This window comes from Macrobrachium rosenbergii, chromosome 41 (genome assembly GCF_040412425.1).
Source record: "Macrobrachium rosenbergii isolate ZJJX-2024 chromosome 41, ASM4041242v1, whole genome shotgun sequence".
Classification (NCBI taxonomy): Eukaryota; Metazoa; Arthropoda; class Malacostraca; order Decapoda; family Palaemonidae; genus Macrobrachium; species Macrobrachium rosenbergii.
In genome coordinates, this window is record NC_089781.1 from 261,897 (window position 1) to 274,396 (window position 12,500).

General features: G+C 33.8%; 1 protein-coding gene across 1 annotated transcript in view; it reads right to left on the reverse strand.

The window, feature by feature from the left end:
• Positions 1 to 12,500, reverse strand: part of LOC136826554 (alpha-2-macroglobulin-like) — a 440,224-nt gene that overhangs the window by 113,881 nt on the left and 313,843 nt on the right. The window contains 1 exon segment of the mRNA XM_067083736.1: positions 7,988 to 8,222. Within this exon segment, the coding sequence (XP_066939837.1) occupies positions 7,988 to 8,222 (235 nt within the window).

Sequence of the window (12,500 nt, forward strand, 5' to 3'; positions counted from 1 at the left end):
GGAAGATGAGAAAATGCTCTTCATTCTTTCTTTGCTGAAACCACAGCCACCTGCATGGATTAAAGGAAGGAGACTCTCGCTGATTGACTTACAAAATAAACCTTTGAAGTTTTTCCCCATCTACCCTCTCTTTCTATTTCAGTCTATCAGCAGTAAATGGCTGAGAAAGCCACCAATATCTTCTCTTTGTGTCTTTTCATTACAGAGCACCAGTGAGAAAGAAAATAAGCGCACCTGTGCGCCAATCCTTCATCTTGCCCAGCCACCCACAAAACAATAGAATGGACACACTGACAATCCCTGTTAGTGAACCTAGGATCACAAGGCCAGACGAAACAAATTTCTACCTTGGGCTCTCCTTCACATATCTGGATGTTCTGACCAATGAGACACTTGATCTACCTTAGGCCCTCCTTCAGAGATCTTCACATAGGCCTAGCCTAGACAGAAGAAATTCAATAAGAAGTTAATCACGACAGAACAGCTGTCACTAACAAGCTGCAGCAGCACACCAGGCTCAAGAGACAGTCAACTAGCGAGTCCAGTCTGACAATTTGAGACATCTACGGGAGGAAACACCAAATCGAGAAGATGGCCTCGGGTCTCCTTACTCTATAGATGTGTTGCATGCTCTGGCACCAGTCTGACCCCTTTCCACAATATCCATTTAAAGTCTAAAAGGGATAATGTTACTACAGCTCATAAAAGCTATTGTATTATTCATTAGTATTTAGGAATATTTCTAAAAAAGAAGGTGCCCTAAAAAGAATGTTAAGGCTTCTCTACTTCACTGTTTTGGTATTACTGAATAAGACTGTCCTATGGGATCGTATATCCCCAGTGGTTTACTAATGCTTTGTATAAGCTATACTTTGAGAACTCAATAGCCACTTGGGATAAAATACCCTATATCACAAAGATGGCAAATACCATCTCTTATGTTGTTGTGTTATGTTACTGAATAATACTTTGTTGTAAGAATAAATCTCCAATGAACAGCTATCGTTTCTAAAAAAGCTAAATAGTGAAAATTAAATTAATGAAGCAGAGGGAGGAAATGTCACCCCGCTGAATATATATAAAGTTGAGACGGAATAACTCAAAGTAGATTACTGACTTTTTATTGCCATGCACTGAAGATGTGCTATTTTAGAAGATAAATATTCTCTTGTATTTAATTCACGGATCAATGGTATACAATTAAGGGAATGCCTGAGTAGATGAGTTGGCATGCTTAGATTAGCTGGACATTCATAATATTTCTATATATATAATAAATTACATTTCTGAGAAACAGTTCTTTTTTTTTTTTTGCTTTGCTACTGGAATTATTATGCACTAGCAATCATATCCTAAATACATTGTTATGGATTTTGCTCTTTGTTGTTGATTTAGGAATTCCATTCTTATTTGTATTACTGTTCATCTTACTGTTCACCCCTAAGGGGAGAGATACAAACTTACCTTCAGTTTACGTCAAATTATGTTTGTAAGGGAGTACAATATCATCATTGTTCATTCCACTTGTACTCGAGCCATAGATGAATTAAGCTCGGATATGAGTGCCTGTCGTCAGCTATACTGAATGTTCAGTTTGCTTTAATTTCGACTTGATAAAGGGTTTCATTCCGATACTGTCCATTTTAATTTTCAATTTACTTTAGAATTAATGTTTTATTTTTGTGTTCATTCTGTCTGATGAATAAACTGTAAAGGTTGGAAATGGAAATGGAATATAAAATTGAGGCCAAAGGGCAAGCGCTGGGGCCTATGAGATCATTAAGCACTGAGAAGAAAGTTAAGAACAAAAGGTTTGAAAGTGTAACGGGAGGAAAACCTCACAGGTGCACTATGAGACGATTGCTAGGAGAGGATGGAGAGTAAGATGGAAGAAAGAAAATATGAACGGAGGCAATGTAAAAGGAACGGAAAGGGTTGCAAATACAGGCCGAAGGGACACTCCAAAGAACCTTGAGTAATACCTAAATTGCAATGCGTGAGGTGCACAATTATTGTGAATCCCTTGACTCCATCATCGAGCCCAACCTACAGTACAAATAAAACAATCTGGCACACACTGCAAAAGTGTATGAAGTGTCGGAGTGTGAACTGATCTGAAAATCCATCTCTCAGGACATCCCATAAAATTCTCTTCACAGAGAGAGAGAGAGAGAGAGAGAGAAAACGAATAAATTAACAGTGTAAGTTTGGAAAACCGTGGGGAGGCAATATCAGACATATTAATTTCTGTTTCTTTGAAACTGAAAGTTATGGTGATGCAGAGTAAATGGGAACTGTAGCCCTAAGCACTTGTCTGTAAATCTAGGACTTGAAAACCAGATAAACTCTTTCTAGAAAAAGCTCAACCTTGAGAGCTCCTGCAATAGTTCTAGCATCACGCCACACCAGCGCATTTCAAATCGTTTCACTTCAAGTAAAAACTGCATCTCTCTCTCTCTCTCTCATACATATGCATTATACCATACACACACACACAGACACACACATATATATACACACACACACATATATATATATATATATATATATATATATATATATATATATATACATATATATACAGGTATATATATTATAATACAGAATTATATATATTATATATACAATATATATATGTATATATATATATATATATATATATATATATATATATATATATATATGTGTGTGTTTGTGTAAGACGGCTAGTAAAAACTTTATCGTGTCAAGTAAAAAAATTTATTTGCTTCGCCTACATTCCAGGATATGGGGTCAAATATCTATGCTACACCCCTGAATTGGGGTTTCTGATATGCGGTCATTGTAATAATCTTTATTTCTGATAGTTTTGCCTTAAACCAAATATGTTATCATGATTATTTTCTTCATTATTTTCAGTGGAAATATGAACATTGCTACTAACGCTACTACATGTCAAAGTCCTTGCATTCTGTTTCATCCTTATAACCCTAACTTCTTTTGTTTTCAAAACAGCTGTCTCAGTCTACCAGCCTCCACACGCCCCCCCCCCTTCTCTCTCTCTCTCTCACACACACACACACAGAGTCTAGTATGAATGTGCATGTTTCATCTGATTAAGTGGACCATCAATAATCTCAGTCCTCCTATTTTCTCTTTTATATGTACCGTGCTACCAAAACTGACATCCTACCTGAAATTGCTGAAAACAAAATCCCCTTAACAGTAACACTAAACTGATCATCATATTGTGTATAATTGCACAATTATCTTAATTATTATGCTGAAACACCAGAAAGAAGGAAGAAGCATCAACTATGGCACTCGATTTCTCTCCTTGGTGAGCACTTCACCTCAAAATTACATCTGTCGCTTTTAAGAATTACATCACTCAAACTACATCTTTCAAACACAAATCTATCTAAAAATCTGCAGATATGAAAACACCATAGTTACAGGTATAGTTTTCTTTTGCGATTGAGAAAAATTCATGATAACTGGACTGAATTGCTCTCCAACTCTCCTGCTCATAATCACTGCCAGAAAAAGGCATTTGCATTAAACTGACATGCCAGTAATGAACGAACAATGATGCATGCTTTTATTTAGAGCTGATTTTTTCAAGGCTAGACACAACCACATGCAGTTTGCATGGTAATGTTATCAGTTCAAAGAAAAACGTTATCAACCACAGAATACTAACAAAGTAGATACCTCCCATAACCACGTTTCTGGAAGTAAGTCCAAAGCGATTCCTCCAAATCACTTTCATGTGTAGTTTTGGAGTGGAATCTCACGACCAACAGAATCAGGTGGGGCATCATAAGCAATTGAGAGAAGCACCTAATTCTGATCCCATATCATAATCAGCTGATTTAAAACTAACATGTCTCCCTGCACCTGGAGGGGGTCCACGTAGAATGGGACGACCTACTGAAAAAAATAACAGCCTTGATAGTGTGAAAAACTTCACTGAAACAAATAAAACTTGATAATCAATTACAATAAAAATACTTATATACACAGTCATATATATATATATATATATATATATATATATATATATATATATATATATATATATAATATTTAAATATATTATATATGTATATATATATATATATATATATATATATATATATATATATATATATATATATATATATATATATATATATATATATATATATATATATATATATATATATATATATATATATATATATATATATATATTATATATATATACACACAGTTATGTGTATGCACATGTGTGACCAGTCATACCTCAGTTAATGACTTAATTCGCTCCAGCAGGCTGTCAATTAACCAGTCTGTCCTTAAACCGAGCAAATTTTTCCCATAAGAAATACTGGGATTAGATTAATCCATTTCAGGCTTTCAAAAACAACAAATAAAAGCATTTTCACTCAAAATTAACAAAAGTTATAAAAACAAACAAACAATGCGGACAGACAAAATACAGGCAAATTTTCTCTCAACTGTAAACCTCTAATTTGAGGGAGTTGATGATCTATGTGGAAGGTAGTGAGGAAGGTGAAAAGGAGAGATGTTACTCTTTGGAAGGGGAGTTCCTTTCCATGAAAATGGCGGGCAACTGTGCTTCTGGGGCTGATTCTCGTCTATCTTTCTACTGCTTTCTTCTTGAGATTCACAGTTTGTTTCTCAATAAAAACCCAGACAATATTAAAGGGTGTGTATATAAATTCCGTGTAAGTCTTGTGACAACTTTTATATTGGCCAAACCGGGGCACTGGAAAAAGTTTGAACAACATAAGAAATGTGTGAGATATGCACAAGGGAACAGTGGTATATTTGTACATGTTAGTGAGAACAATCATGCTATCAACTGGGAAGGGGCAAAAGGATTGTATATTCTAATAATGCACTTGAAAGGAACATCATTGAATCTTTCATAAAAGAAAGTTACTTGTATAATATGAATATCTTGGGATGTATAAACTTGATCCTTTAATATCAAAAGAAATTTTAAATTGTTTAAACTTTAAGGTGGCAGTAGAGATATATGAAAATAGGATTATCATATTTGTAAACACAGTACTTGTAGTAATGTTAATGAGTTTCCAAACTCCGCCTCCATGACACCTGTCAGGTGTGGATCTGAGGTGGGGTATGGTCTGTTTATCAGCAATGTCCCCTGAGAGTCTATTGTGATTTTTAGCCAAATGAGTTTTAAAGGACACTCCTACCTCGACACCGGCCTGAATAAGGATATGGGCCTCTAACGGTTGTGTATGTTTTCAGTACTGTTCTTGTAGTATATATATTTGTGACTTCTCACACTCTGTATCAGTCCTTCGTCAATGGCTTGAAATAAAAAGTTAAAACGGTCAGGACCTACACCCGTTTCTTATTTTTCACCTGTGGTAATGTGTGATAAATGAATCACGTACAAAAGTGATAATAATCATCAAAAGTGATAATAATCAATATATATATATATAATATATATATATATATATATATATATATATATATATTATATATATATATATATATACATATACATATATGCATTTCATTTTTTCAATGCTTTAAGATGTGATGAAAGAATTTTTGGAGCAAGATGGAACTAGGGCGAGAGACTCGATGTAAAATCTTTGTATTCAGCAAATAGTTTGATTCCTCAGCTATCTATGGAGAAGCTCAGCAATTTTGCGGTCAGGTGATCTCGGAGAGTTATGTATATTAATGAGTACTTGCGTTATTTTGATCTAGATTATGCCAAAATCTGCCCTAAAAGTGAGTTTGATCGTTCATTAACGTGACAGAACTGCAGTTGTCCAGTCATAGTTTTGGAGTCGTTCCAGGCTTTGAAAATCGGCAGATAAGGTAGAGTTTCAAATCTCTGTTTTTATGGGAGGAAATTGAACTTGTGATTTTTACCATGATTTTCTAATCATTTGAACTTTTGAACTGGTGTAATTTAATATGAATATTCATACCTCTTTTTATATTATTATTTTGTTATGTTACGTTTGCCATATCTTAACTATGCATTTTACACTTTCCATTATTGTTTTTGCATTTCATATATTTTGGGAGTTTTCTATCATGTTTAATTCTTTCGACAGATGTCTGTGGACTTGGAGTTTGAAAAAAGGACTAAAGTCATTTTCAATTTCAATCTCTTTATGGTAGACTGTTTTTTTGACATGACTTTTATTTATTGATTTGTTGTATGTAATGATTTTGGGGATTTTCCAGGCTATTAGCCATAATGAGACTTCTTTAATCAGAAGTGTTTTGCAGTTTAGAGTTTAGTTATCTGACTCGATAATTCACTTATTATGCATTTTAATCTTTGCTTTGTTTTATTCATTTCTTGTTGGGTTATTTGAATAATAAACCTATTTTTGTAGAAACTATTGTGTTTCTTTAAATAGTCCATTTAATTGCTTTGAGAGAATGAGTGAGGTCGGGTGGATGAGCTTCGGAAAACGATGAGAGAGAGAGAGAGAGAGTCGATACACGGAGAGAGAGAGAGAGAGTTGAGAGAGAGAAAAAAAATGTGAGTGTTTCCATGGGTGAACCTTTTCACGTCTTTTTCCTGAAGTAAGATCGCTAGATTTTGTTCCTCACTTTCAAAAAGTGTTGAATCTGTTCCGTAACATATACATCACATATATATACAGCCCTTGGTATATATATTATAAATGAATATTATATATACAATATATATATATATATATATATATATATATATATATATATATATATATATATATATATATATATATAATATACATACATATATATATATATATATATATATATATATATATATATATATATATATATATATATATATATATATATATTATATATATATATATATATATATATATATATATATATATATATATATATATATATATATATATATATACATATATATATATATATATATATATATATATATATATATATATATATATGTATATATATATATATATATTTATGTGTGTGTGTTTGTGTAAGACAGCCAGTAAAAACATTATCGTGTCAAGTAAAAAAATTTATTTGCTTCGCCTACATTCCAGGTTTTGGGGTCAAATATTTATGCTACACCCCTGAATTGGGGTTTCTGATATGCGGTCATTGTAATAATCTTTATTTCTGATAGTTTTGCGTTAAATCAAATATGTTATCATGATTATTTTCTTCATTATTTTCAGTGGAAATATGAACATTGCTACTAACGCTACTACATGTCAAAGTCCTTGTATTCTGTTTCATCCTTATAACCCTAACTTCTTTTGTTTTCAAAACAGCTGTCTCAGTCTGCCAGCCTCCACACGCCCCCCCCTCTCTCTCTCTCACACACACACATACACACACACACACAGTCTAGTATGAATGTGCATGTTTCATCTGATTAAGTGGATCATCAATAATCTCAGTCCTCCTATTTTCTCTTTTATATGTACCGTGCTACCAAAACTGACATCCTACCTGAAATTGCTGAAAACAAAATCCCCCTTAACAGTAACACTAAACTGATCATCATATTGTGTATAATTGGTCAATTATCTTAATTATTATGCTGAAACACCAGAAAGAAGGAAGAAGCATCAACTATGGCACTCGATTTCTCTCCTTGGTGAGCACTTCACCTCAAAAGTACATCTGTCGTTTTTAAGAATTACATCACTCAAACTACATCTTTCAAACACAAATCTATCTAAAAATCTGCAGATATGAAAACACCATAGTTACAGGTATAGTTTTCTTTTGCGATTGAGAAAAATTCATGATAACTGGACTGAATTGCTCTCCAACTCTCCTGCTCATAATCACTGCCAGAAAAAGGCATTTGCATTAAACTGACATGCCAGTAATGAACGAACAATGATGCATGCTTTTATTTAGAGCTGATTTTTTTCAAGGCTAGACACAACCACATGCAGTTTGCATGGTAATGTTATCAGTTCAAGAAAAACGTTATCAACCACAGAATACTAACAAAGTAGATACCTCCCATAACCACGTTTCTGGGAAGTAAGTCCGAAGCAATTCCTCCAAATCACTTTCATGTGTAGTTTTTTGGGGTGAAATCTCACGACCAACAGAACCAGGCGGGTCATCATAAACAATTGAGAGAGAATCACCTAATTCTGATCGCATATCAAAAGCAGCTGATTTAAAACTACCACGTCTCCCTGCACGTGGAGGGGGTCTACGTAGAATGGAACGACCTACTGAAAAAAAATAACAGCCTTGATAGTGTGAAAAACTTCACTGAAACAAATAAAACTTGATAATCAATTACAATAAAAAATACTTATATACACAATCCATATATATATATATATATATATATATATATATATATATATATATATATACACAATTGTTCTGTATTATATTCAAACTGGATGGTATCTACACCACACACACAGTTATGTGTATGCACATGTGTGACCAGTCATACCTCGGTTAATGACTTAATTCGCTCCAGCAGGCTGTCAATTAACCAGTCTGTCCTTAAACCGAGCAAATTTTTCCCATAAGAAATACTGGGGATTAGATTAATCCATTTCAGGCTTCCAAAAAACAACAAATAAAAGCATTTTCACTCAAAATTAACAAAAGTTATAAAAAACAAACAAACAATGCGGACAGACAAAACACAGGCAAATTTTCTCTCAACTGTAAACCTCTAATTTGAGGGAGTTGATGATTTATGTGGAAGAGCCTCGATGGCTCAGTCGGTTACAGCAGCACCTTCGGACTTCGTAGAGGTCTGTGGCGCGGGTTCAAATCCGCATACGACTGATCAGAGGCAGACACTTTGCTATCCGTGTAGACATCCGGGATTATGTATGTAATCAACGGATAGGTTTGCTTAAAAGCAAATGGGTGTTACAGACTAAATACACACACAAAACAAAGCCACTACAACACCTTTTAAAACATAACAAACATCTCACACGTCTCGAACTCTCGCCCTACCAGCGCAACAACTTCTCGCTGCTGGGAAGAAAGGGCGTTGGGTCGGGTATGATACATGAAACATACGCTACCGGGGTCTAAGCGATGTCAGGCAGGGCAGCCGATCGAGACTACAGGTCTACCCCCAAAGCCAAATCAAAAGTCCTTCAAAAAGAAGGCATAGTGCTTACCCCCATACAAAAATGGAAAAAAAGCACGTTAAAAGAAGAAGAAGATGATCTATGTGGAAGGTAGTGAGGAAGGTGACAAGGAGAGATGTTACTCTTTGGAAGGGGAGTTCCTTTCCATGAAAATGGCGGGCAACTGTGCTTCTGGGGCTGATTCTCGTCTATCTTTCTACTGCTTTCTTCTTGAGATTCACAGTTTGTTTCTCAATAAAAACCTATCCAAAATTTCTATTTCTATTTTAAAAGGTTCCTAAAGTAAGAGATAACATTGTCTTTCAACAGGTTTGTAACAAAGTTTGTTACAACTTTGTCAGGGTGATATATTTCAACGAAACTTTGCACTTCTAACCCCCATTTTTCACACATTTCTTGTATTAATGAACTTGGGACTAACCCCCATTTTTCACACATTTCTTGTATTAATGAACTTGGGAGTAACCCCATTTTTCACACATTTCTTGTATTAATGAACTTGGGACTAACCCCATTTTTCACATTTCTTGTATTAATGAACTTGGGAAAGAATTCCTCAGCTGTTATCAGTTGCTGCTCCTCTGCAGGTCCTGCAGTTCTTCTGTGGTGAGCTCGCCTTTGTGCTCCTCCTCTAACTCTTCCACATCATCATCATTGACCTCCAGCAAATTTCCCTTGGACAACCTCATTTTGCACACATTTCTTGAAACACAATACCCCTCCACTACATATGTGTATACACACACACATTATATATATATATATATATATATATATATATATATATATATATATATATATATATATATATATATATATATATATATATATATATATATATATATATATATATATAATATATATATATATACATATACACACATATATATATACATACATATATATACAGGTATATATATTATAATACGAATATTATATATACAATATATATATTATATATATATATATATATATATATATATATATATATATATATATATATTATATAATATACACATACATATATATATATATATATATATATATACATTATATATATATATATATTTATGTGTGTGTGTTTGTGTAAGACGGCCAGTAAAAACATTATCGTGTCAAGTAAAAAAATTTATTTGCTTCGCCTACATTCCAGGTTTTGGGGTCAAATATTTATGCTACACCCCTGAATTGGGGTTTCTGATATGCGGTCATTGTAATAATCTTTATTTCTGATAGTTTTGCGTTAAATCAAATATGTTATCATGATTATTTTCTTCAATATTTTCAGTGGAAATGTGAACATTGTTACTAACGCTACTACATGTCAAAGTCCTTGCATTCTGTTTCATCCTTATAACCCTAACTTCTTTTGTTTTCAAAACAGCTGTCTCAGTCTGCCAGCCTCCACACGCCCCCCCTCTCTCTCTCTCTCACACACACATACACACACACAGTTTGTTTTCAAAACAGCTGTCTCAGTCTGCCAGCCTCCACATGCCCCCCCCCTCCCTCTCTCTCTCTCACACACACACACAGAGTCTAGTATGAATGTGCATGTTTCATCTGATTAAGTGGATCATCAATAATCTCAGTCCTCCTATTTTTTCTCTTTTATATGTACCGTGCTACCAAAACTGACATCCTACCTGAAATTGCTGAAAACAAAATCCCTTAACAGTAACACTAAACTGATCATCATATTGTGTATAATTGGTCAATTATCTTAATTATTATGCTGAAACACCAGAAAGAAGGAAGAAGCATCAACTATGGCACTCGATTTCTCTCCTTGGTGAGCACTTCACCTCAAAATTACATCTGTCGCTTTTAAGAATTACATCACTCAAACTACATCTTTCAAACACAAATCTATCTAAATATCTGCAGATATGAAAACACCATAGTTACAGGTATAGTTTTCTTTTGCGATTGAGAAAAATTCATGATAACTGGACTGAATTGCTCTCCAACTCTCCTGCTCATAATCACTGCCAGAAAAAGGCATTTGCATTAAACTGACATGCCAGTAATGAACGAACAATGATGCATGCTTTTATTTAGAGCTGATTTTTTCAAGGCTAGACACAACCACATGCAGTTTGCATGGTAATGTTATCAGTTCAAAGAAAAACGTTATCAACCACAGAATACTAACAAAGTAGATACCTCCCATAACCACGTTTCTGGGAAGTAAGTCCGAAGCGATTCCTCCAAATCACTTTCATGTGTAGTTTTTTGAGTGGAATCTCACGACCAACAGAACCAGGTGGGGCATCATAAACAACTGAGAGAGAATCACCTAAATTTGATCGCATATCAAAAGCAGCTGATTTAAAAGTAACACGTCTCACTACACCTGGAGGGGGTCTACGTAGAATGGGAAGACCTACTGAAAAAATAACAGCCTTGATAGTGTGAAAAACTTCACTGAAACAAATAAAGCTTGACAATCAATTACAATAAAAATACTTATATACACAATCCATATATATATATATATATATATATATATATATATATATATATATATATATATATATATAAATATATATATATATATATATATATATATATATTATATATATATATATATACAGTTATATGTATGCACATGTGTGACCAGTCATACCTCACAGTTATGTGTTAATGACTTAATTCGCTCCAGCAGGCTGTCAATTAACCAGTCTGTCCTTAAACCGAGCAAATTTTTCCCATAAGAAATACTGGGGATTAGATTAATCCATTTCAGGCTTCCAAAAAACAACAAATAAAAGCATTTTCACTCAAAATTAACAAAAGTTATAAAAAACAAACAAACAATGCGGACAGACAAAATACAGGCAAATTTTCTCTCAACTGTAAACCTCTAATTTGAGGGAGTTGATGATCTATGTGGAAGGTAGTGAGGAAGGTGAAAAGGAGAGATGTTACTCTTTGGAAGGGGAGTTCCTTTCCATGAAAATGGCGGGCAACTGTGCTTCTGGGGCTGATTCTCGTCTATCTTTCTACTGCTTTCTTCTTGAGATTCACAGTTTGTTTCTCAATAAAAACCTATCCAAAATTTCTATTTCTATTTTAAAAGGTTCCTAAAGTAAGAGATAACATTGTCTTTCAACAGGTTTGTAACAAAGTTTGTTACAACTTTGTCAAGGTGATATATTTCAACGAAACTTTGCACTTCTAACCCCCATTTTTCACACATTTCTTGTATTAATGAACTTGGGACTAACCCCCATTTTTCACACATTTCTTGTATTAATGAACTTGGGACTAACCCCCATTTTTCACACATTTCTTGTATTAATGAACTTGGGACTAACCCCCATTTTTCACACATTTCTTGTATTAATGAACTTGGGAGTAACCCCATTTTTCACATTTCTT